The following is a 27,704-nucleotide window of genomic DNA, read 5'->3' as shown; positions in this document are numbered from 1 at the left end:
TTTGTCATAAATTGAATGTGCCGATTGGCTATAAGATAGGAATATTCTGGAATCTCCAATACAAAATGACGACGACGAATGAAATATGTACACTGTTTACAAAATAACTGCCATTGGAGAAAATTGACAACTAGTTACAACGGTTATCTTTCAATACAGATTTTTCATTACAAAATCACAGATATGAAAATACCGCCCACAGAGCCACCCATCACTCTTTGATATGTATGTATACAAGTCACCATGGCTACTTCGGTGAGCACGAATCCATCTACGTTGTTGCCATTAGGTAAAATAATCAATTTGTATATAAACAATCTCTTTTTTTTTAATTTTTTCTTTTTTTAAAATTATATATTATATATATATATATATATATATATATATATATATATATAATATATAATATTATATATATATTATATTATATATTATACTATATATATAATATTATATATATACTATAATATATAATATAATATATAATATAATATATAATATTATATATATAAATATATAATATATCAATAATATATAATATTGTATATAATATTTCTCTCGATCTCCCTTAAATATATAGTAGACAGCCCATTTATGCATTATTATTTGCAATATTATTTGCAGAATTAGTCGACAAATGCATTGGTTCTCGAATACATATCATTATGAAGAACGACAAGGAGATTGTAGGAACTCTGCAAGGCTTTGATGATTTTGTCAATATGTTGTTGGAGGATGTGACAGAAAGTGAGGCAACCCCCGAAGGACGTAGAGTCACAAAGCTGGATCAAATCCTTCTTAATGGCAGCAATATTACTATGGTAATTTTTTTATTGATGCTATTTAATATTATATTTAATTTTAAAAGAATTAAGATTAAAGTATTTAAAATCATAGTATCAATACATAAAGCAAAAGAAAAATGAGGCAAGAATTTTTATAATTTATTTATTTTTTCCAGTTGGTACCTGGTGGCGAGATGCCAGATACATAAAACTGATTTTCAATACATCATACCAAGTATCATTCTCAGGCTTTATTCCAAGACACAAGTGGTAATCTAGCTATGTATCACAAGTAAGAATCCTTATATGCTTATTCTTGCATAAATAAATATTAACAATTAATTATAATAAATCGAGTTTATTGATAATTTCGCTTAGTGCTGGTCTGTCCATGATATTCTGTGACCATGCTGCTTTGAACAATTCCTTGTATCTTCCATCGAATTCATCGTCGAGAGTTTCACTTTCAGGACGCGTTCCTTTTACAGAGATATATATGATAGTGTGGATATGTAGTCCATGGAAAGGTACCTCCCGAGATAACATTTGCCAAGCCACGATTCCTAGTGAGTAAATGTCGGCGGCAAATGTAGGTATATCTCCTCTGAATACTTCTGGTGCCGTGTAACCTGGTGTACCCTGATGGAGAGATAAAAGTGTTTTTTTTTTCTTTTTTTAAATAAAGATACCCTGTCATTAGGCGAGTATATACATATATCTTTACAATTTTAAAAATTATGGAATTATTTTCTCTTCACGACTGCAAGTTTGAAGATAAAAATATATTTTTTTAGTAATAGTAAACACATTTAATGAATTGCATATGCGTACTCGTGGCTTGATCGAATCGTATGGTTCGCCAATCAACATAGAGCTACCGAAGTCTGTGAGCTTGGCTCGATCATCAGCAACCATCAGGATATTGGTCGCTTTCACATCCGCGTGTATCACCGCGGAATTGTGACAGAATTGGAGCGCGCGGGCGATATCCCGCCAAATGGAAACCCGTTTCTCTTTGGATAGAACTGATTCCTGTAGTCTGTCTTGTAACGATGTGCCACACAACTCCATCGTTATCAGCGATAAGCTGATACCCTGTTCTATATTCAATATTTTCACGATATTAGCATGTCGTAGAACAGCTGCATGTTTCTCCGACTTTATTACTTCGTTATCGTTCCGTTGAATTATCTTGGCTGCTACTTGATCCCCTGAGAGAGAAAGAGACAGAGGGAGATATAATAGAAGTGTTCAAATTTATATTTCGATTTTTTTATCTTTTTATATATTTTAAAAATCACTAAAATTTATTAACAAGATTAAAATACCTTTGTAAAGCGCCTTGTAGACGGTACCGAAAGCACCCGTGCCTAGCACAGAACGATGTTTTCTCGGTAGACCGTCCCTTAATAATCTGTTTCTATTCGGAGTATCGATATTAAACGGCGACAACAAATTTTCATTCTTCACAGTTTTTAAATTGTTGGGAGTTTTCGGACTTGAGGATGCTCTACTAAATTATTACTTATGAGTTATTTAGCTTGATATAATAATAAAGATGCTTATTCTCACCTAATGTTGGGTACATTTTCGAATGACCGAGGTGACAGATGTTTCAGTGTGGGTATTAATTTTCGCGGCGAAGCCATTTATCCGATTATTTGTGTTCATAATAATTTTTATACATAAAATATAGAAATAAAAAATATATCAATTTTTTTTCATACTACCTGCATAGAAAACTCAAATTTCCATTATATTACTTATACGAGAAAATAGGATTTTTCCATTAAGATTTCGTTCTTTGTATGCAATACATCGAAGGACGATAGGTGAAATATCTTTATTATTATGTATATAGATTATAGATGATCCACAGATAAACTATAGAGAGCGCGCAGAGATGGTAATTTCGAGTATATGAAATATTTATATTCTTTTTCTACATTATAAAAGTAGAAAATTCTACATTATAAAGGACTTCGTAACGGAAAATTGGGATGATGTAAATATGAAACAGCAGAGTGCAATTAAAATATATATTTTATTCCTTAAGTCGCGCTAAAATTTAAGAGGTAAATCAGCTACTGAGAGCCTATTGCTAATTATTACTTCTTTTCTTTCTTTTTTTTTTAATACTGTACATTAATTAGATTATTTACAATTGCTCTATCGCTCCGCAACAATTCGCCTTCATTACAACATAATACCATACAGTAACTCATGCAGATGTGTGTATATGTATTCGCATACACATGTGTTCATTAATATTTACGATGATTGATTAAATTTCACTAATTAGAATCTGCATTACAAACTTGTTTGTTATTAACATTAAAGTGCTGGTCTAAATATCGTCTTGATTTTCGAGCAATTCTGCTTGCTATCACAATGATTAAGAGAGTATCAGGGTTTCTCCGTTTTTCCTCTCTCTATCCTACTATTAATTAACAATCAATATATCCCACGATATAAGCGACTTTATAGAGATTCAGTAACATACTCTAAAGAGAATGAAAATACAATTTATCATCTATATATGTATGTATGTATGTATATATATATATATATATATATATATATATATATATATTTTAGAGTTGAAAATAGTTTGTTCAATTAATTATAGCCTTCTATTTCTTTCACCAGCCTTATTGCTTATTATAGGCTCCGAACCGCTCAATTATAGCATTATCGATTGTTTAGGAAGCACGCACACGCTTCTTTTGAATTTCCTACGTAAAAGTAGATTAAAATTATAGTATTTCATGAATAAATATATGTTTTATGAATTTATTGATATGATTTGATAGGATTCGAGTGCAGCACGTTAGAAATTAAGTCAAACAGAATAAAATATTGCAATTCCGGTCGTTGCAGGACTCGTATATTCATTGAAAAGTCCGTAAATCTAATGGAAGATCTATTCCACATAAAGATTTACGGAATTGAAAATCTGAACGTGTAAAATGCGTGTCTATAGATATAAAAATATGGTATTCATATGCAAGAAATCGCCTATCTTTAAGTATACTCTCGCAGAATGTAAGTACCTGTGCAAGTCAATGAGATATACGAGTTGCGTGTGTATATATGAATGTATACAGTGTCTAATTATTCGTATACGCGCGTGCATAATAAAATATGCAGGTACATATGTGTAAGTACTTATGAATTTAAAAATAGCGTACATTTATATGTAAATAAGAATCAGAAATCAAAATTGATTTAAGAATGTAAAAAAGTTTGCGAAAACAATGGGATTAATCGGATTATAAAGGTTTAAAATATGAATTAAGTCATCATAAATCATGGAATATTGAAAATCGACAGAATCTCGTATTTGTAAAAACGCGTATTAATAGAAGATTGAAAGTTTTCTACTCTATATCAAATAAATAAAGGACGTGCATTGCGAAGCAATTGTGAATAAGTGAAGAAATATGAGAGGAAAATTTTATGTATCGCAGAATCTAAGAATCTGAGATATTAATTGTACGATGTATAGAATTCTGAATGATCAAAGAAATATTTGTGGAAGAGGAAGAGGAAGAAAAAATATTTGTAAGAATTATGATTATTTTTCGGCGATTACACCACCTAGCCAAACTTATTCCCATAACGCATTTCGATTTGGCACTATTTCTACGTGCCATTACATTAACTTTTCCTGAGCATTGTATCATCGGACGATCAAACTTGAGGCACTCAGAGGCTTTCCTCTTTTAATTTCAAGAACGTAAACATATCCAAGCATTCATTAGGCATATATGAATAATTGCTTTACTATAATGAAACTTTTTACACAGCTTTGCGATAAAAAAAAAACTGCATAAATATAGACGGAATTAAAGCAGCTATCAAAGAATATAATTGAATATTCGTGCATCTACAAATTTGGAAAATTGTTAAATAAAAATACTATAATTTTTGGAATTAAAATTGTAAAATAATGATTTGTAATAAAAGTTTAAAGATTCGCGATGTTATGTGCGCGAGCAAGAATTTATTAAAAGCCCGTAGAATGTCAGTTATATGCATATTTAAATATATATGAGAGATTAAAAATTTGCAGAAGCAAGCTTCAAAAATTCTTCAAAAATTAAGAAAGTAGAATAGAAACAAGAATCTGCGGAAAGATTTGTGCAACTAAGAATTCACAAAAAAATCCAATAATTTCTTACAATTGTCGATATTCTCGACGCTATCATTTATCTAAAATACATTGGATATCACTTTTCAGTTTCCTATCAGTAAACCCAACATTAGAACATTATACATCTCAATCTGATGAAAATAGAACTCTGTACTCTCTGACTGGCACTAGACACTTTAGGAGACCCTGATGTATGAGGCAGGTATACCAGTAAATAGTTGAAAAGACAGACGAATTTAGAGAAAGAGTATGAGAGAAAAAGACATGTCGATTAAGGCACAGTCTAACCAGGTAACGGAGCCTCCTCATAAAAATCGAGCTCGTCTTCGACTTCGTGTTCGGGTCCTTTGCTATCAAGGGCGCGCAACTCCGCCGCGGTAAAGAAGTGGCTCATTTGAGCGCGCAACGGCATCATCAGGATGAGGAAGAAGGGTAGAGCCAAGGCAGCCCTTGTACTTTTGACTATCCACAGCACGACTAGGCACAGAATCTGTATAAGGGTGAAGACGTGCATCTTGTAAGTTTGCACGCGCCGCACGTAGTTTGCTGTGCCGTGGTGCTTGACTGGCATGAAAAACAGCTTTACGCGGTCGAACAACTGCACACCGTTCGTTGACGAGATGCCCATGTAGAGGAACACACCCAACAGGACGGACATCGGCACTCGGCGTAATAGTGGCGCCATCAGCACGCTTACGCCTATCAGTATTGCGACCAGAAGGGCGCTCACTCGCTGTTCCTTCACCTCGACGATGTGCGGCTTATCGCCGGGGGCGTGGGTACGCGACATCACAGTCACGGCGGATACATGAGTGAGGGAGCGCACCGACGCGGCGCAACACCAGGGCGCACCCATTAGACCGCATCCCACATTCATTAGGCAAACTACCACAATATCCATATGATAGCCGTTACCCTTACGTAACTTGCGTTCCTTCTTATCGATGATCAATCTGCGAACCAGATATGATGTAATTGATTAATTGAAAACAAGTACAGCTGATAATTGGGAGATTTAAATTTACTTACTCTGATATTTGAGTCTCCATAAACACAAGGATGTAAACCAGCAAAGCTGGTATCACGCACGCAAAAGCCATCCAAACAGGAATAGATTTTTCAAAGCCAGTCGGAGAAACGAACCAACTTCTGCCAGGTACGGTCGGAGAGAGACCTTCGGGAACTAGCAATTTCTCTGTCTTTACCATAGCCAGATAGTCGATCAAGACAAAAACGATGATGCTGATGGGCACGCCGAAGTCTCCGAAGGCTCGTCGGGCGCTACGACCCAAGTAATGACTATTGCGAAAGATCCTTAAGTAGTAAGCACCCAGGAAAGTACCGAGACAAAGGATAGTACACATCAGAGCTGTATTGGGCTGATTGATCAACAATCCGGCAGCGTCGCGACTTGGTATTAATTCGCGGGGATTCTCCAAGTACAGATTCTCTTCGGTCTTATTCCACGGTGCATTAGTTACCTTCATTTCGACGGCATAGAGCGGATAGATGGTATTGTTGGCATCCGGACCAAAGCTGTACTCGTGGAGAAGTGGATTACGCATGAAGTAGTTATAGAGTTTAATAAACGTTTCAACGATATAGAGGATAGAGATCAATCCGGTGAAAATCTCTTCGGTGAAACGTGTGAAGAGTCGCACAAGAACCGAACCTTCGACGCAGGCAATTACCAGGGCGATTATGCCCATCCAGGCGCCAACGTATACCCGTACAGTAAGGAACTCGAGATTGTTCGCCAAGCAAAAGGCGTATAGGCTCTCGTCAAAAAGCAATAAGGGACCGGTCGTGCCGATAATCACCAATGGTTGAGTTGCAAACAAAGCCATTACCACGCCCGTCCACGAGCCAGAAACTAAGGTTTCAGAAATGCCAATCACATTCTGCGTCTTATCGCTCATTAAACCGCCAAAAGTAATAGCGGTGCACAATGCGGCGAAATACATAAAGATAGCCGCCGCAAGACAGGAGGAATTTAATCCGTCTGTAAAGTCGGACAAGTAAAAAGGATAGCGACGCTTGATGTCATTGATGAGGCCACCAAACATTCGTCGAGTGCGTCGCAATGGATCATCTTTCTTTTCCTCTTCGCCAGCTAGAAGAGCTATTCATTGAACAGGAGCGATTAGTTACATAAAAACATAATAAAGAAGACAAGATAAATTTCAAGAATTAGAAAATACACGAGTCGATCATCATTTATCGAATTTTAAAAGAAGAAATTACCTTTTTTTACAGCTGCCTCGCTTTGCACTGGCTTACTCTTCTCCTCTAACGCTTTCGCCTTCCTCTTTCTGATAGCTTCGCTTTTCGCCTTGAGTTCATTGAATGGCAACAAGGCCTGCCTCTCCCAGTCACCGGGCGGTAGTACGATCGAATCATCCAAAAACTCATTGATGGCTGATAATAGCTCTCGTCTTTCGTTCGCCTTATAAGCAACTTTATGAAATGATGTGTTCGCCATTAGCGTGGAGATGGAACGACCGATCTCGTGGTAGTCCAGGTCCGCATTTCTTGGTCCCAGCAATGTGAACATAAACCTGACCGGTATTGTAACTTCTGTAATGGACGGCATCAGCACACCTTCGGCCAATCGCACAAAAGCTATTGTCGGCTGATCTAGAAAGTCGACGGCGCCGACAAGAACAACCGTCGCCTCGGCACCAGCCGGGATCCTCTTCAGAATATAGTCGTTGTGACTCTTCTTTAGGTCTTCGCTGCTACTCATGTATGTTAACTCCTCCTTTATATCGATCGCGGTGTGATGATTACTGTCGAGCGCCAGATTCGATGATATGATCTTCGGCTTCGCGTCGTGCAAATTCTGTTGAGTATTTTAAAACTTTTTAAAAAATTATCTGAGAACTCTTTGATTTCATCAAAGAAAAACTATATAGATTTTTCATGAGAAAAGTCTATATATTATTTGCTTCAATATCTTGAAATTAGAATAACACTTGTATCATTAAATAATTGGATATCAAGTAGAAGAATAAACAAGTGAATGTTATATTCTCTGTTAATTCAAAAATCGATAAATATATCTATAAAAAATAATACTTCATCGTTCACCTTTATTTTGAGATATGTTTTGTAGGGTAGAAATATATATATATTTTTTTTTGATTTATGCAAATACAATTTGATTCTTCCACCAAATTATAAAATGTATAGAATTTTCTTAACAATACAATGATACTTGTTCATCTAATTTCATGATATTGTCTAATATATGAAAAAATAAAATATTCAAAAATAATATAACAATGATAAATTTCCTACAAAGGAATAACAAGCTGAGATTGAGCTTTTCAATAGTTTAGAATAAAAAAAATATACTATAACAAAAAAAACATGTTTGCTTTCTAGCATTTCATGATGCGTAGAGAGAAGTAGACAAACTATCTCACAATAAGAAAACACTGTTAAAAATACTGATTTCAAATTAAAAACTGAAAAAAAAACTTATCGCCTTATCACCATAGAGTACTCATGAGTATAAATTAATACACGAAAGTAAAATAATACATACACGAAGATACGATTCAACTTTTTTGAGAAATTCATCTTCGAGATTATGATGCATAAAATAGTTCGTACGAACTATTCGATGTCGGGAAAATTCGTCATATCTTCGTGATTTGCTTCAATACAGAAAATTAGGAAGAAAAGAGTATAAATAAATTATATAAAGATAATATAAGGTTTCAAAGCCCCTATAATGAAGAGAAGCGGGATACATTATTATAAGCATTTTAAATTATCGTTATTGATCGACGAGACTGGGTACTACACGAAAATTTCTAGAATTCAATTTTCAGGATCAGTACTAAGTAAGCCTCTAAGAAGACACCCGCGGACGTAACAATGGAAAAACTGCAAGCTTTAAGAATGAGCTGCGATCTGGCTTTTTCAAATCACAAAATAAAACCGTGGCATTTATTTATTATTATCAAAATAATTAAAAAAGTTAAAAATTTGAATCAATATAAATGAATTTTTTTTATCAGTTTTAATCATACAAAATTGTTGCAAATATTATGAAGACTAAGATGAATTTTATATATAGATTGTGTCGATAAAAAACCGAACTATTTGAACAAAAAGCATAAAAAAAACTATTAATTATTTTCATTATCAAAAATTACAATATGTTTATTCGAAATATATTTCTTTTGCATCAATACAATGCTGGGTACATTGAACTAACGTCACGGCACGGCTTCAAACATCATTGTACACAATGTTCCTTGCATCGTCATTTTCATTCTTAGAAATAGAAAATAGTTATATGGTAAATCTGGCGAATACGATAGATGCTAGACAATGCACAATTACTTATCTAATTTCGATCAAATTTTGATAGATAGTCGAACAGATATGTATGTTTAAATATAATCCTTTAGATGTTACATAATGCTGTTAATTTTAACGAAAAAATTAAAATTCGGCTTCTTCTCGACACACTGCAGTGTACAGTGTACTATGTACACTAAATATAAATATTATAACATGTTACTCCAATGATTATCCTAATCAATGTTATTTTTTTTTATTGGTATGTATCGATTTGTCTATTAAAGTTAATGACATAATAACTAATGATATATAAATTTGGTGCTGTAACATTGTCGAGATAATTGACATATAAAATACACAGAAAATATATTAAATTAAAATCGAAAGTATTGATAAAAAATATTGATCCAATAAATTGTTATTTTGTATTGTATATACATACAATTATGCTTTTAGAAAAAAATTTTTTTAAATCTATAAGTATATACATTTGATTTGTTCCGTAAACTCATGCCGGGTTTACTTTAACAAATAGGAAAATATTTGTATGAAAAGAGCGGGGACAAATAGGATGAAGGACTATAGAGTAATAAGAAAAAAAAGACTGCGTTTGTGTGAATCTCGGGAAACGAGAGATTTACATGTTGGGTTACATGGTTCTCAGCGGCTTCCCGCGCAGCATCTTCTTCCTCCAGCCAGATGGACTGTGGAAATAATTAGCACACTATCAGTCAAGCCTATTTTTTGTTACCGCCAGCTGTGACTACTCACTACTGACCGCGCAACACATTGTCCTCGCAGGGGGGTCTTCAACATTTCCATAGACCGCGAAATAAACGTACAAAATTTATTTCTTTTCTAAATTTCAACGCACAACTATGCGACACAATGCATTTTGACATCCATTATCATCGCGATTATCTATCTATTTTTCGGTTACGAAATTAGAAACGTGCAAACTTAGGATTGCATCAGCCTGGAATAGCAAAAATTGAGCTGGAACTCTCGTCGAATCTAATTTATGTTTATTTTTGCAACCCTAAAGCCTGTAAATACGATTATTACCTAGTTGAATAATTGATTAATTATCACGATTCCCTCATTTTTATATCGATACTTATTTACTTTCTAAGCAATTTCGAAGCGAGCCTTACGATTAATCAAGATTAATCGGAATCGCTTTCGCGCGCATGATAAACGTACACAGCACACACATTGGCGCTAAATCCTGAATTACCTGAAGACTAGTGTAACTGGAGTAACTCCTCTTGCCGCCGAATCGGAAACCACGTTCATGTTCATGCACGTGTCTGTGCCTAAGTAACAGTGCTCTCATCACGACTGGTCTATCCTCGGGCAGGATCAGCTCCTCAATGACCATTTGCTCGACTACTCTATAGGCCAACCCGGGCAAGTCTTTTTCCTCCAAATCGAGAAGGACTACACCGGTCTCTAGGCAACGACGGAGATTCAGCAACGAGTGAAAACTGAGGGAAGCCACGTGAGGCCTGCCCCATCTGTCTGCGCCTTCCTCAACATCTTCCTCGTATTTGATCCACCTGGCAGTCTCTCGCCACTCACGTTCCTCGCCCAAACCGTGCAATTCGTCCAGTTGGACGAACACCTCGTGCGGCGAGTGATCGTACATCTTTTTAAAAGTATCGAGAGGGATCCCGCCCTCTTTGCGTCGGCCAATTTGCACCATCATAGAATGGGCGGCTTTATGCCGACGCATACCACGCGGATCATCGCTCCGATGTGATTCCAAGTCATCGATGTCAAGCTCTTGCAAAGTGCTCGCCTCCTCTGGCTGGACACTGACGCGTCGAGTCAGTAAACTCGATATGTCTGACACACCGGCCCCTGATCGTTTCCGCCATTGCGGATCCTCCTGCAGGGAATATTTGCGAGACTTGTAGTGATGACGTCTGGAAGAAGTTAGTTGGTCAGCCTAGTATTTTTGTAGAAGAATACACACACACACACACACTTAAATTTTTATAAAGGAAAGAAAGAGCTTTGATATTTTTGGTCACTCCAAAAAGAAAAGCAAAACATCAAATAGTGGCAAAAATTACCAATTCTTATTATGATAATAGTGGCATGCATTTATACACATAATGCAGCTTTTTAATTGGTCTTTATCTTCTTGTAGTGTATATTAACTTCAATTTATTTCGTGCCACAAATAAATTATAAAGTTCTCATTCGCGCGGGAAGATTTCTTATCTGTGCAAACAATTAAAAAGAGTCCCTGGTCCTATCTAAATTAAACGCCGATGTACATTTTTTCAGCACAAACTCTATAAATCTTTAACGAACTATCCGCTCGGTACCATTCCGTACCGAGATTGTTGCGCCCCGAATCTAGCTCGGGATGGCACGATAAAAGATCGATCGTTTCGTGTTCATAATTGCATGGTTTATACAAATAGTGCAAATATATGAGCCCAATTGTGACTTGAAATACGACTGTCAGATATTAATTTTCATTTAAATATCGAGGACAATCCGGTTTTTTGCGCACGTAATATCTGTAGACACGGAATATTATATAAATTGAAGTTATATATTTTTACCTGCATATTTTATCATCATTTTTCAAGATATTATTTTATTATTATTAAATAGCAAAAACACTATCATTTGGCGCTAACAGTTAATTCAAAAGATCAAGATTTTTTCTTCTTTATTTTTTTTTCTTTCTCTTTGTTCTTTCTCTTCACAAAACCATATCGAATCAACTTACTTATGTTCGTGTTTTTGATGCCGTCGACACTTTCGGTCTTCCTCATGGAGGCCGCTCGGAGGAGCAACATCCGTCGGTACTTCCGGCGTTTGTGCGCTCGATCCATCTTCTTCCTTGATTTTCTCGAATTGTACTCTCGGGCTACCAACGGACGGGCTATCGCTGAAACCGGAAGCTGCTCTTTCTGAGATTGGTGCCTCGCTCTCACTACTGTTTATGTTTTCAATTTCCTCCGCTGTTTCTTCATCGATCTCGACCTCGGTTTCGGCTGCGATGGCTAATTGCAATCCGTTATGATTTGTCCCATCGACCTCCTGAACCTCATTATTACTCTTCGCCTGGACATTGCTGTGATCCTTCTCTTCTGATCCTTCCCTAAGAACAATTAAGAAAACATAAACTCTTCTTCTTTGGGTTAATATTCGGCGAAAAATTCCTGCGTGCATTCAATCGAATTTTGACCGTTAAATTCAAAATGTAATAAAATATTAAAATCAGATCTTAGGAAGGTACTCCAAATAGCCTTGAAAAGGGATAGATTTTGTCGAACATTAGTTTTTATTTGGAACTATATAACTTACGGTGAAAAATGCCGTCGCATAGATCTGGAATGTAAGCTTTTCAGGGGCATGTGAGGATGAGGATAACTTCTTTTTCGATGTTCTGTAAAAAAAAAAAATCGATTTTTGAAAGATGAAAGAGACAATGAAAAGTAAAAGAAAAATACAAAAAAAAAAAATGGAAAAAAGATGCAACTCACGATTGAAATCGCGATCGCTATATCGCGGTGGTCCGCGATCGCGATCTCGATCGGATCCAGTCGATTCCGAGGGCGAACCGAGCCGGGCTACGTCAAATTTCTCCGCGGTGTCCATCGCGAACACCTTTTCCATCTCCTCGTCGAGCTCCGGTCCCATCTCCGCGCCATGCCCATCGATCTAGAGATGTCAAATAGAGGTATAAATTGATATTTATCGCAACCATATGTTCATCGTTTTAAATTGTTTTAATGATTACGCGATTTTAGGAACAATGCCTTCAATGTCGTGCGGATAAGATATTAAATCACTTTTCGTAAAGAAAGTCTTCGAAATTCGTAAATATATCGCTTTCTTATTCTTCTTGTCGCACATTTTATGCTGCAATAAAATCGCGCTATCACGATACTGTTAAAAAGGAATAATATTTATAGCATTGTTCGCTTATTGCACAAAAAAACTTCTGATATTCTTTCGAGATTAATATTGTATAAGTGAAGAGAGAGTTTTATATCTTGTTCTTCTTCTATGTACGTGATCTGTTACGTGTTACATAAAGTCGTTTGATGTATGACGTTCCTTGACATGATGAAATACTGTTAAATTTTAGATCGTTTATTGAAAAAGCATCACGCATTCGTTAAAAATTTATACATTTATAAAAAGAGATTGTTTTCACTAATCTCTTTCCTTTGTCAGATTCTGAAATGTTCTTTCAATAGAAGGGATTCTATTTGTGGAACATCCTACACGAGAGGCAACTAAGCGCATTTAATTGCTACTTCACTTATGCAATGTACGAAGAAGTTGAAGGGTACCTTTGAGAATAACCGCTGTGTTATATTTTGGACAGATGTATTATCGATCTATTCTGAGAGAATTGTAGACAATGCCGTCGAATGATATAGTGATGGTAATGTTTTATGTACCTACGTTATGCATTCTGATTCTTTACATCTTACATGCATATGTAGGTGCCATTAGCAATGCGAGAAATTGATGTTTCAGGAACAGACATTTCAACATTTAGAATTGCAATTGACTCATAATTTCATTCGTTACATTTTGTATTCCGTATCTATAAATCATCTTCGATAATCTACTCAGACAAAACATATTTCTAAAAGACGTCTAAAAAACAACTTAAAGACTTCTTATTATCCTTTACATTTTTAAGATAACTTTTGATCTTCTTATACTGTCTGGGTTAAAATAAACTATGTTCATTTTATGCAATCAATTTACTATGCGCTAATTATGTACAATTTATTATCAATCTTGTTGCAAAATGGAAATTCATTTTTTGAAATTCATTCTTTCGGTGTTTCACTTTCTCATACGAGTTTAAAAATACATCGCCGGCATATATCTGTCCGGGTCAAGCGCATAACGCTTGTTCACAATAGCCAAAGAGCTATTGTGAGAGAATCGATCTCGCATTTCATTATACATATTGTCAGAAAACTGGCTTTGTATCGTGCTTGATCTGCAATGTCGCTCTTGGAGATATATTTATCTTTTCTTTCGACAAAACTAGATTTGTAGAATTATTTTACTGTAAGAAATTAAGCCGATGCTCGATACAAATTTCAATTTTGAATAAAAAAATATTTTTTTCCATCAATCGTTTTAATATTAAGGGGAAATGAAAAAAAAAAAAATATATATATATATAACAATCTTCTCTATTGCACGAACAAATCTCGAAACAGTATCGAATTAATTTGGCACGTCATAAGGCACGACTATCAAAACGAATGACGCGAGAGTCATTTGGCCAAGTTCTCTCTTGCGAATTGTCAGTTTTACCAAGAACTTGGTAAAACTAAACTAGCTAAGGTAAAACTAAACTAAGAATAGGGCCGCGTTTCATCACGCGGTTTCATCAACTAGTGCTTTATTTTTGCAACGAGATTACGTTGGAAATTTGAGAGCAGACTTTCTTTCAATATTATTTCCGCATTTCAGCGTGGATATATTAGTAACATAATATGTCCACTTTTTTACAATAAAAAAGAAAAAATATAATATTAAGAGAATATAATATGTCAAATATTGCCCTAATAACTTTAATAAAAAAAATATTGTCCTAATGATTTTTATTAAAAAAATTTTATTCATGCAAGATCTAGATCGCAACGTTCTTGATAATAATTTTATTATAAAATTAAAAATGGAAGAGAAGTAAAATGATGTCGGATGATGACTTTATCTCTTGTGCATTATTGTGCCTTATACAACGGTACATTCTGGATGAAAGAATAATTTTCATTATATCTCGCTTATAGAAATGTTATAGGAATATATATATATATATATATATATATATATATATATATATATATTTATACACTGACAATTTCTTTTTTTCTCTTCAGAGAAAATTAAATTATTTAAGAGATATTTTGAAACTGCAATTTTAGCGATCAGCTTCAAAGATTTTTCTCTATTAATTTCTTTAATTTCTAGAGATCCGAGTTTCTAGCAGGAAGAATTTGAATTTCACAGATTTCAAACTCCATATCTTGAGTCTACAGATTGCAACAACTTTCACAGATTTTTTGCAGTCCGAGTGACATAACATAGATTTCTTATGCTTCATTAAGTAGCTTGAATCGTAAATAGATATTTCAAAAACAAGAGCTACAAGAGGAGCACAGAGATCTTGTCTCCCAGAAAAAATTGTCTACTCGATCGCGCAAGTCATGATTAGGAGAATATCTCGTGAACAGGATGAAATGGTCACGAAATTTGTTCACCTGGTGCGTTGTCCGCAGAGAGCGTCGTAGCCAGCGAAGGAGTTTGCTCCGCGCCCGCTCCAGAAACGATTTCCTGGAGGAACCGGCGGCGACCTCGGGCATGGCATCCCGGGCAGAGTGACAACCCGGCCGGTTGGCGCTCAGAACTGGAGGAACTCGAACTAAGGGCGGAGGATGGTGCTACCGGGAAGGGAGAAAGAGGGGAAGAAGGATGGTGGGGAAACGCATGAACGGTCCAAGAGAGGGATGACGCGCGCACCCGGATCGATATTAACCCCATACGTTCGAAGAGTAACCCCTTCCTTCCTTTTTTTTTCCTTTTACTCCCCTCCCTTCTCCCCAATTGCGATTTATCGGGATTTCCACTCGAGATTTTCAATTTCCTGTAAGCCAATTTCCTGGCCAACGACCGTATAAGACAGAGTATATCTTAACTGATCGCTTGAATGAAATAATATCAAGTGCAAGATTAGTGTATTTTTATCTGGAACAATGATGACTTTTTCAAAGACACTATATATTATTATATTAAAAAAGAGATAAATAGATATTCCTCTAGAAATCTAGACGGAGAAGAAAAAAAAATGATTCAGTTTTGCTACATCTCAAAAAATAATATATAAAGAAATAATAAGTAAAAGAAACTAATTTTCTCGCGCTTGTAGCATGAGATAAGATATGGAAATTCTCCCAAGATTAGCAAGAAGAAAATATATTTAAATGATGCAAGATGAATGGAGAATGGAAGATGGATGGAGAATGAGGAGATGGATAAAGAATGGATTCCAAGATATTTGAAAGGAATTTAAAAATATGGAGTACATCGTATAGATGATAGAAAAAAGATACGCTTCGTATATTAAAACTGTTGAATTTGTTTTTCTGTCAGATTTTTTACAAATCTTTCATATAATAGTTCCAAAGATGGATCGAGAAAGAGAAAGAAAGAAAGAGAAAGATGGAATGCAATTTATTGTACAATCTGTCAGATAGTTTGCTAATTATGCCATTGATTATACATATCACTATAACTCAATTAACGCATTGAAATCGATTAGAAAATTGCAACTAGTCGACATATACATACCCGTATGAGCTATGATGATCTGTGATCTTCCTTAAAGAAAAAAAGATACAACCGCCATTTCCTTGGCACATTTGGAATAATATGTCAAAGCTATGCCCAAATGATTGACGGAAACTAGCTGGCGCAACAAGTGTCAATCGGCCGTGAAATCCGGAATAAAAAGACTCGAGTAAATCAACTCGAAGGAGGAGAAAGCTCACGGTAGGAGGGGAATCTCTACAACCGCAGGTGGGAAAGCTCAGCTGACGGTGCTGAATAGTAAGCGGTAGGAGCGATGAGGGGACAAGAATTGCATTGACCGGGTCAACCCCGGCCTAGGTCAAAGAGATGTTATCGATCATTGAAGAGAAAAAAGCGCGCACGAAGAAAAAAAACAGTTAGGAACAGCTTGATGAAAAACAATTCCTATAAGGAATATCAAATATCTCATATATAAAAAGAAACAAAAAACATATAAGAAAAATACAATGCTATTGCAAATTTATACGATAATCATAATATCATAAAAAAGGCATTCCATTTATAAAGCATTTTTTTCACCTATTATTTCGCCATCACTGAGCGCACGAAATCTCAGCCCACTCATTCGTAAAATATAATCGCTTCCCGTTTAAAAACTATTATAGTCTCGACATTTTTGTATTAGGATTTTCGTCTTGAAATGTTCTAACAAATCTGCCATTAAGAGGAAGTCCGGTAGTTTTGGGACACTCTGTATGTGAGTATATACATACATACATACATACACATATATATATATACAGGGTGTCCGGCGTCAATTGTATCACCCATCGTGTGCATGTAGAGCAGGCAAAACTGAGAAGAAAAGTCCTGTACCATTTTTTTCGATAACGCTTAATAAAAGAGTTATTATTGAAGTCTGGCAATTCAGCGCGACCTTTAGCTGGACGCACGTCAATGAGCCGCGCGCCTAGCATGTGTGCGTGAGCGCTCAGCTGTTTACAGCGTCTCACTGACGTGCGTCTGGCTAAAGATCGGCGATGATTGGCCAGACTTTACTCAGTAATAACTCTCTTATTAAGCGTTATAAAAAAAAATGCTACATGACTTTTCTCCTCAGTTTTATCTGCTTTATCTGCATACGACGGGTGATGCGATTGACACCCTGTATATATATATATATTTTGGTCCTAAATAAATATATACATTTTGTCCTAAATATATATCTTATACTTTTATCTAAATGAAAAAAAGAGCCAATCTAGGAAATCTTTGCATAAAAAAGAGATCTTTTTCCCTTATATAGCATCAACGTTATTATATTTATGATGCGACTGTATAACCACGCGAGAGGAGAAGAGCGACAACGAGCTGGTCCATCATCGATCAAATTTTCCTTCTCGACGTGTACTTCTCGCGTTTTGCACCGGTCGACCTTGAATCGCAGCCTCCCCGATTTATTCCCCAATACGCTCGCGGTGACCTTTTTCTTCCGACAGAAGAATTGATGAAGCGTTTAGTACTTTGTCGGTCAATGACAAAGATTTGTTTTTTATCGATAATTGTTTCTCGCGAGTTATTTCCGCAATTCACGAGATAGCCAATGTACACGCGATTAAGTTTCCTAGGAATTTTGCATTTAAGTTTCAACGCAAAGAAGAATAATTGAGATAACAATATTCTCGCACCGATACTTTTAACGATGTTTTTATTAAATATTTAAGAAAAATATACACGGAAAAATAGTATTTAGATTCCGCAAAAGATATTTAAACTCATACTTTAAACGGTCGATTTCTTTTATCTCATAGCACGATTTCGTTTGGCGGCGAGTTACATGAATTGACATTAAGTCTGATTAAAAGACGAGGACAGGAAAGAGGGAGAGAAAGAAGGAGAGAAGGAGAGAAAGAGAAAGAGCGGGAGAGAAAGAAATGATCAAACGTAAATAAAAAAAGGGAAAAAAAAAGAACAAACCTTAAATTGTTCGACATGAGTTTTTCTTTCCCCTGAAAAATTTTTCATCGATCACAATATAAGAGCAATAAAACAGCAACTGTGTATTCATATTTGCAACTACATAATTCTTTTTTTCATATTCAAAATACAGTAAATAATAAAAAAAAATTGTTAGAGTAATCAGAAAAATTGTCGAGCCGCAAAGTTATGTTTCGACAAATTATACTTTGGACATTTTAGAGAATCTCGAGAATTTCCAGCTTTTAAAGTAAATCGATAAATAAATACCTTGTACAATCGTTGCGTAAGAAACAGATCTAAGCTTTCTCGTCGCGTGAAAACGGCAAAGAAATGAGAACAGGAGCGCATCCTACGATGACGAATCTAATTCATCATCACGGAACGGATATATCCTACCTTTGTCGTAAACATAGAAGTGATCTTTCTCGCGCGGATCAATCGTGCAACATGCTCTCCGACATAAGCGGCTCACCTGTGCACTGGCAACGCTGGCGACAATCAGCTGTACATGATAGCGCGGATACGATTGACGCCATTCTTGATAATCGAATTTGCGGCTTCCGACCTTGCGTAAGCGCTACCCTGAACGGAACGTTGGCAAACTTGTACCTTAAAGTCATGCAATGTACGATGAGAATGCGACATAAGAGTATTAACGAATCTATCCCAGGAATTTGTCCCTTGGCTTGCTCTCAGGTGAAAGGAGAAAGAAGAAAGAGAAAGATGAAATAAATATGATAGAGGAAAATTTTTATTCGACAGAATAATTTCCCTGAAAAGCTTTGAAAAATACATCTTTCTTAATTAAATATTATTATACGTTCTTCAAATTTGTTGCATAATGCTATCTTCCAAATTGATACCGTGATTCGATTCAATATATTGCCTCAAATCTGTTAATGATATAAAGATTATTGCCTAATTATTATCCCCAACTTCCTATGGTCTCTAATAATTTTTTTTTATCAGGGTTAATATATTTTCTTTGAATTTCAAAAGATTTTGTTATTTTTATTGTAAAAAATCACTTTTTTTTAGCATTGTACTCCGCAAATGGTTAGGTCACATGGCGTTTCCATTAGGCAACTCCATATAAAAACAAAGAACACTCCGAACTATACTCCATTGTTTGAATCATATCAATGCAATGAAATTAATCGTAACTCCAAGAATTGTCTCACGTAAAATATTGTGAATCTTAATGGAAAAAAAATTGCGAGTAGTATCGCAAGAATGAACATCCGTGATCGATCAAATCGGGATTTCGTAATCAATGTAATATTAATGTATTCGATAATTCGCTTATAAGGATAAGCACATATGGATTCGATTCTTGGTGCTTACGCAACGGTTATTAGTTACAATCCTGCATATGTTGACGATTAATCGAGTATTCCTCGATACGACTGGATCGTACTCCAAAATTAACTTTTTGGAATAGAGTAGCGTTTGATTGACCAAACGCACAGGACAAAGAAACTTTTATTTCTTTCATTATTATTGGTCGATCGAATGTTTTTTTTATTTCAAGGAAATTTTTAAATTTTGGAACGTAGAATCCACTGGAACTCAATTAAAATTTACTCCTTGGAGTGCTTGATCGATCAATCAAAACAAAGAAAATTTTGTTTCTTTTATTCTGATTGATCCGAATGTCACTCTATCCCAAGAAATAAATTTTGAAACGCAACTCTGAAAATTCACATCGTAAGCAACTATAGTATATAGCAAATACATATGTAGCGTGAGCAATGTGGAAGTATGCGATTATATGACGAGTTCCTGGCAACTTTTCTCCCGATCGAAATCACGTGCCGTCCGCGCGAATCTCGCGTCTTTGCCTGTATCGCACGCATACACGATACCAAATGGTTATTGACCTGCGACCGTCAACAATCAGGCTAATCAGTCCCGCTCGAGGTCGTCCCGCTTTTACGAAACTATGTCAGAGTTAGGAGACAATCGCGATGAAGTGATAATCCACATTTCCTAACACGGATCTCCATCCCTTATATACAGCTTGTTCTACATGCACGAATGTGTTTGATATGAAGATCTCATTACGATTCACATTTACAGAACCTCATTACCTCATATGCTTACGTTCGATTCGAACGATAGCACGTGTAAAAAATAATGTGTGCGACTAAATTTGTTTATTTAATCGACAAGCATGAATGAAGTCTATTACTACGCTTATTGCATATCTTTCTTCGGTATTTTTCTCTCTCCTTTTTTTTATAGATGAATCAATAGCACATTAGAAGAAAATTAATGCTACCTTCTTAGAGAAAACTGGTAGAAAGTATCTAATTTGTACGATCGGATAAAATCTTTTATCATTGTCTGATCATTATGTAATGATCAATTTTTAATGTTATTACAATGAAACTCATTGGAAGAAAAATTAGAAGTTAATTATAAGAGAGAGAAGACACAGCTAAATCTCTTCTAATAAAAATATTCCACTTGTCACTGATGTATGCCATATGCCAAAATATCCGGAATGCTAAACTTTATCGATCAATGTCAATGACACGAAAATATTGATATGTCATGTGTACTATGGTATATTTATATACAACAAAATTTTACTCGCAGAACGTATCTACTGTATAATTTCTTTTCTAGAAATATAGAAATGTTTATATATTCGTTGAAACAGATCATAGAAGAGATTTACTATCTATTTCACAATCTATCATGATCGCGATAAAACTCACAATGATTGTGTCGGAAGTGTAAAAAGCCAATGACTCACTTGGAGATGTTGGATAAACTATCGTTTTAAAGTTTCGCTACATTACAGCTACATTTTAATTCTTCTCTCGCCAAATCAGTTGAGACAATAAAAATTATAAAGCACAGCCGCTTTCTCATTCATTATTGTAAGAAAAATTTATCTCCGATATATAATAGCGATATGATATAAATATAATAAATATAATTATAAAAAATAAATAATTTAGTAAATAAATAATAAATAAATAATTATAATAAATATTTGCATAAATACTTAAAAAAATATAATATGTTTTTAAGCGAATACTCTAGGTGAAAAGAACCTGTAGGGTGTTAATTGATACGAAGAAGAAGAAAACACATAAAAGATTTTTTTTTTTATTCTAAATACTACTTTGAATACGGTGTATGTATAAATAATTCAAAATTAAAAAGATGTATTTTTGTTATAAATGCGCCGATGTGAAATTGAATACCTCATATTCGAAAACCGAAAGTTTTATCAAAAATTTTGTTTGTACCCAAAATAGTTTTATAGTTTCTGATAAGTTTTAGAAATAGTTCCGGCAAAAAAATCTAAAAAAAAATTGCATTTTGAAAATATAAGGTGCCAATTTCCCGTAGTACCGCAAAATGTAAAAAATGCCATTTGAATCGTATAGTTTTCGAAGAATTATACAGTTTATATATATTAACAATATACATATATAATTCTGCCAAACTTTTTTAAAAATTTTTTAATCTGGAAGCTAGCATCTTATCTTCCGCTAAAAGTGGCTTTCTTCAGGTGTTTCTTTCTGTAGCAGATACCTCGGTGATTTCAAATTAACATCATCAAAAGCACGGAATAAATAAAGAACAATTCTTTTAGATAAAAATTTTCTTGCACTTAATGTTATTTATCAAATATAAATAAATGTAATCGTATATGTGATCTGTTGAAAATGTGTCCATATATATATATTTTTCAAATAATATCGCCAAAAAAATATAAAATTATCCTCTTATATATTTGAATTATTCATGTATTATTTAATATACTATATATTATGCATGCATGCAATTGCATGGATGTGAAATAAAATAAGCTGTTATCAAATGCTACGTGTGATAAAAGCGCGATATAGACGTGACATACATTACGTTGCGCATAAGGTTTAAAAATTCAAAGTTAAAATACTAATATTTTTAAAAATTTCTTATTTTAAAAGAATCTAAGTTCACTGTTATAAAAAATTAATTAAAAGCCCCATATATAAAACTTTTATCTAAAATATCTTTTATATATCTCATGATTTTGATGATATTTGCTCATAATCATTTATACGAGTTATTTTCGAACAAATTTTCAATCTTTAAACGTGTGTGTGTGTATATGTGTGTGTGGATGATTTATAAAAAATATGTGTCTTTTATTTTAAGCTATTCTTTTTACAATATATATCCAAAGCAAATATTAAAATCGAACAGAGATATTTCCATGTTTTTTTTTCTGTATGTATTGTTGGAAGCAAAAAGAATGCGAAGATAACTGCGATGTTTGTACATACGAGATATTATGTCATTGCCAATCAAGTAATGTGATATTACATTTATTGCAGTATGCATTCAAATGCATACCGATCCCGATATGGAATATCATTTATCGACATATCGCTCTCTATTAGATCATCCGACACCAGTCGATGATATTCTTAAACGTACAAGCATAAACATTTCTCGTGTTCGATTTATCTTTAGAATATTAATATCAAATGTTGTTATCTCATTAAGTCAGTAATACCCGTTTGCCGAAGCCGAGGAAAGAGAGCTTCCTCCTAGATCCATCGGTGTTCTCCATCCTTCACCGGCCACAGCAGCTGATGGCGCAGCTATCAGCTTAAGGCTGTGTCTTTTTCCTGGGTGCCCGGCCGATCCTAAGTCGGGATGGCGATGTCCACATGTGGAGTAGTCGCTGTGATGACAGCTCCGTTCTGCTGGCTGCTGAAACACAAATGATCGCAATTGCGATTAATACAATACAATAGAATAGCTATGACAAGAATAAAACCAGTTATATTTATTCAGAAGATTAACATGTAGGATGTATACATTCCAAGATTTAAATCGCGCGAGTTCATGTATTTGTTTAGCAAAATAAAATTATTTATAAGTTGTAAAATTCAAAAAACGCTCCATTTGTATGTGTATCCTAATAAATTCTAAATATCTCAATATTTTGGTATTTTTGAATATTTTCAATATAGGTATTGAAAAAAATTAGAAGTACTAGGATACTAAGATTTAATCAAAGTTACATACTTATATGAGTGTACATAATTATAAATTGATCGCGAATCAAATAAGGGGGATTTTTTGAAATAAAAAAGATACGATACGAATCTTTTTGAATCATTCAGATAATATACCGATGCCGAGAACAATTGTTCGGACTAATCGCAAAGAGCTCTCATACGATACGGCCGCGATAAATACGCCTCATCGAGAATGATTGATGGAGGATTCTTTCTTTCTCACTCTACTACTTTTATACTCGCCATTACAACTTATTGTTACTTATTGGCACGAAGCCAATATCAACACATCGATATCATTTTAATTTAATGCAATCTAAATGTCAATATTTCAATTTCAAATTGTATTTGCTCAAAATTGAAATCATAGTTACATGCGAATACCCCTTAACATTTTCCCAAAAATTAAATCCGAGGATTGTGCCGTGAACGAATAATTCATTATACATGTCTCGTTAGCTCTTACCTCGTTACCTGTTATTAATTGTTAATCTATCGCGATGCGCTGACAATCGCGAACAGAGTCAATGCAGTCAGTCTTCTCTTAGAGTCTTGTCTTCGGTTACGAGCTGTAACGAGATGAGATGTAACGACATGCACACCTTTTCTTTCTTGGGACATGTGTGTTCGTATGATTGGCAATCAGCATAATTTAGTCTGTCGCGTGGCTTGACACGTAATTTTTCATCTTTGTTCTATTGTACAATTATATAACGACGATTACATCAACATTCGGCATGCAATATTAGTCTCTTTTGTGCATTACAATACACATATATTGTATCAACAATTCACTATATACTTATATTGTTTAGCACTTCGATACTTTTATACTCTGCCATGTCTCGAGACAATTTTCGCAAATACACTGGTAATGTACCTTTTACTTTACTTCGAGTATCTCCTACAGTCCCAAGAATGCCATAATGATCCTAAAAACTCTTGATGATAGGTTTCATTTACACAGCAGACTGCATAGACATGAAATACGTGCGAATATATAGATATATGGATCTAAAGGTGTTTTCACAACAATGCGATATTACATTCGCCATTTCTTATCAATATAAAAATAATTACACGTTATACAGGGTGTCCCCGAATGTTCCAATCAGACTTTGAGATCTTATAGGAAATTTAATTCTAAACAAAAAAATTTTCTATAAACATGGGAAGAACCTCTGTTAAAGGAAGAGCAAAAGGTGAAAAGAAAATGAAATATAAAGAAAATGAAAATTAATAAATTTCTTGAAAAAACGATAAAAATAAAAAATAAAAATCTTTTTCTTTTATGAAAATAAAATAAATTTTTTTAAACTAAAATAGTACGTAATAATAGAAAATGAATAAAGACGTGAAAAAACTAACTGTTCTCAAAATGTCGCCCTTAGCTCCAATACACTTTTGGCATCGAGTAATTTAATTTTCTACAACTTTTGATTCGATACTTTTTGTTTAAAGACTCACATTTTACATATTTGGAAAAATGTGTAAAATAATCACTATTTCAGAGATTTTTGAGCGATAACTTCTTAAGAAAGCATTTTTCGATCCATGTTTATAGGAAATTCTTTGTTCAGAATTAAATTAAGATGTCAAAGTCTGGCTGGAACGTTCGGGGCCACCCTGTATATATGTATGAAACTAGACTTCGTAAGTATTATTTATTCGATCTCATACACATATCTTCCTCTCTAGCCCTTCAAACTTTTATATTTCTGTGTTAAAGGAATGGTAGTTATATTCAAAAATATACGCGGTTTTCCGTACGATTTGGCGTGAAAGCACCTTAAACCTGTATTGTAACGTTATAATAATGAGATCTTGTAACAAAAGAACCGGCCGATTCTCCATTTGTCGTCGTTTTTGTTTGTTCGACGAAAAGACGGATCCTTTGTAGATGCAACATCTGCTATGACGTTACGACAAGTTTTCTTATTTTGAGGCGCCTGTTTTCACACACACTCGCGTTCTTATCCTGTTAAGTTCTATCCATCATTCCATAGAAGGACGCAATACAAGCAGCCAATTGTGCGAGATAAATCATTCATATTTGATGAAACGTTAACAATTTAATTATATATATATATATATATATATTTGAAATATACAAAATCGGTTAGAATAATTTGCTTACTATGCACTGTCTGTGTGACGTAAGTTTGCCGGATATTATATGAACCCGCAAACATGCAAAATATAAATGCCCAACATTCTTGGCAGACATGCTTCATCAATTTTTCAGCGACGTTGACATTAAATTATTGTAGTTATCGAGCGAATGCAAGAATAATATTTCCGAAGGTCGTTTAACGATCGATGAAATTTTTTATCAAACAAATACGAGAATCGAATGTAAAATAATAAAGTAGCATTACGGGCCCGTTGAATTAATTTTTATTACCCAACAATTTGAGACACATATAATTTTTATGATAGCCAACTTGTGCGTTAAGAATTAAAATTAATAATGCAGGAAAGAATTCTTACATATACACATTTGTCATGTAAACATGTGCAGATACATCGACAGACGAAATAAACATCGATTTTCCGTCGTGCATTCTTTAAAAAATGTATGCGCTTTTTCCTCTTCAATATTCGAGGAATATCTCCGATGATTGAGGCCGGTAAGCGACGTGACGGATGCCGGCAGGATTTTTCGAGATCCTGCACGTGCAAATGGACGAGACGACTTCTTGTGAGAGAAAGGAGTGCTTACGTTTCCCTCGATTTGGCGTCGCTTTTGTGGGACAAGGTTATATAAAAAAACGAGAGGGAACATCGCGAAGGTTTTCGACCTGGTTTTACATAGAATTCTGATATATATCTCACTTTGTAGGCACATGTACGAAGCCCGTGTAGAGCCCATTAATGGTAGCGCAACCCATATAGAAGTTAAATTGTTTAACTACAATAAATGTATTTAAAATTTTAGACAAATATATATATATATAAAAAAGATAGAGCTTTTCAATTGTCTAAAAATTGCATTGTTACTAACTTAACCTATATAAAGTTATTAAAAACAAAAGAAAACTAAATGTTAGGATCAAGATGTGATCTAATCGTCTAGTGATGATCTATCTTACATAACTTAGTCTACAAAAAATAATATTTTTAAATTGTTGCTCAAGTTTTATTTCCCTTCATATCTGAAGGTAATATTTTGTAATAAATTGTATTCGGATAAGAATTGTTATGTGCAAATTAAAGTGTAAAATGGCTTTAAAGATGTTATGTGGGATAAGATGAAATGGACCGCGCATTCCTTTTGTAGCCGTCAACAGGCCTCGTAAAACCTCCTTCCGTGGAAAATTCCATGCTGGTAGCAGATGAGAGGCGCAAGAAGAAAGAGAAAGAGCCTCTCGACCTGATCTTTTCTGTAATTTCTGTAACCGTCCGATATTTTTCAATGAGGGAAATCAATTCCGGAATCGATTCTATTGTACATATAAGTAGAAACCTTCAATTTTTTTAGTTGTCTATCATTTTTAAGTTATATCATCATTTATTATATCACATCGTTAACTTATATTTACAATAAACTGTGAGAACAGACAAATTATTTGCGAAAAATTAAGAAGAAACATTGCTATCCTCTCCCCTCCTCCCCCACCCCTACAATGTCATGACAACGTGCAAACTTTATAATAATGCCACCCGCTACGCGATGACACTTACTCGATGCAATTAACATGCTGCTAAATTATTACGCGTGCAGCGTCGTCCTGTTTTTCTTCTTTTTTTTTCTTTTAACCATCCATGCCTCAATTTTTCTTAATTGTCTTTATATAGTGACTAAAGATAATAAAACAAACTACAATTTAAAGGAATTCTTCTAATGTGAAATATATATATAAATATACATAGAGTAGTCTTGTAAAATGATTACTGTAGTACTCAATGTGGACATTCATACATAATGTTTCTAAATGGCTATCAATTCTGCGAAATAATAGAAATTATGAAAAATATCTTTTAGACACAAATATATATATATATATATAATATTAATAATTATATATATATAATTAATATATATAATTAATAATTTTATATATATATATATATCTTTTAGACACAAAAAAATATCATATATATATATATATATAT

The 27,704-nt window shown here is 34.3% G+C and overlaps 3 protein-coding genes across 14 annotated transcripts in view; 1 reads left to right on the top strand and 2 right to left on the bottom strand.

The window, feature by feature from the left end:
• The first annotated feature begins 134 nt into the window (after positions 1–134).
• Positions 135–1,137, top strand: LOC126858225 (U6 snRNA-associated Sm-like protein LSm5). Its single transcript, XM_050608376.1, has 3 exons — positions 135–289; positions 625–821; positions 962–1,137. Exons 1-3 carry the CDS (start codon positions 244–246, stop codon positions 992–994), a joined length of 276 nt encoding a protein of 91 aa, XP_050464333.1. The 5' UTR covers positions 135–243; the 3' UTR covers positions 995–1,137.
• Positions 1,128–2,505, bottom strand: LOC126858213 (serine/threonine-protein kinase mos). Of its 2 annotated transcripts, none has more exons than XM_050608363.1 (4): positions 2,358–2,505; positions 2,114–2,295; positions 1,617–1,996; positions 1,128–1,424 (listed from the first exon to the last, which is right to left on the bottom strand). In XM_050608363.1, the coding sequence occupies exons 1-4, from the start codon at positions 2,432–2,434 to the stop codon at positions 1,128–1,130; spliced, it is 936 nt and encodes a 311-aa protein (XP_050464320.1). In that variant the 5' UTR covers positions 2,435–2,505. The 2 variants fall into 2 exon arrangements, with proteins under 2 accessions (XP_050464320.1, XP_050464319.1); XM_050608362.1 differs by having other exon boundaries at positions 2,114–2,298; positions 2,358–2,480.
• A 305-nt stretch (positions 2,506–2,810) lies between these two features.
• LOC126858195 (band 3 anion transport protein) overlaps positions 2,811–27,704 on the bottom strand; it is a 29,293-nt gene continuing 4,399 nt past the window's right edge. Inside the window, exons 1-11 of one of the 11 annotated variants that reach the window (XM_050608315.1) lie at positions 24,469–24,487; positions 24,055–24,157; positions 23,078–23,274; positions 12,768–12,945; positions 12,589–12,670; positions 12,008–12,382; positions 10,496–11,186; positions 9,900–9,962; positions 7,186–7,783; positions 5,971–7,063; positions 2,811–5,894 (exon numbers count right to left, since the gene is read on the bottom strand). In XM_050608315.1, coding sequence (XP_050464272.1) covers positions 5,225–5,894; positions 5,971–7,063; positions 7,186–7,783; positions 9,900–9,962; positions 10,496–11,186; positions 12,008–12,382; positions 12,589–12,670; positions 12,768–12,945; positions 23,078–23,134 — 3,807 coding nt within the window. In that variant the 5' untranslated portion in view covers positions 23,135–23,274; positions 24,055–24,157; positions 24,469–24,487 and the 3' untranslated portion in view covers positions 2,811–5,224. Of the gene's footprint in view, positions 5,895–5,970; positions 7,064–7,185; positions 7,784–9,899; positions 9,963–10,495; positions 11,187–12,007; positions 12,383–12,588; positions 12,671–12,767; positions 12,946–23,077; positions 23,278–24,054; positions 24,442–24,468; positions 24,548–27,704 lie in introns of those variants that run through there. The other 10 variants (XM_050608317.1, XM_050608321.1, XM_050608322.1 and 7 more) reach the window with 10 other exon arrangements.

Source organism: Cataglyphis hispanica, chromosome 24 (assembly GCF_021464435.1).
Source record: "Cataglyphis hispanica isolate Lineage 1 chromosome 24, ULB_Chis1_1.0, whole genome shotgun sequence".
NCBI classification, from domain to species: domain Eukaryota; kingdom Metazoa; phylum Arthropoda; class Insecta; order Hymenoptera; family Formicidae; genus Cataglyphis; species Cataglyphis hispanica.
This window is presented reverse-complemented; position numbering and strand designations above follow the sequence as displayed.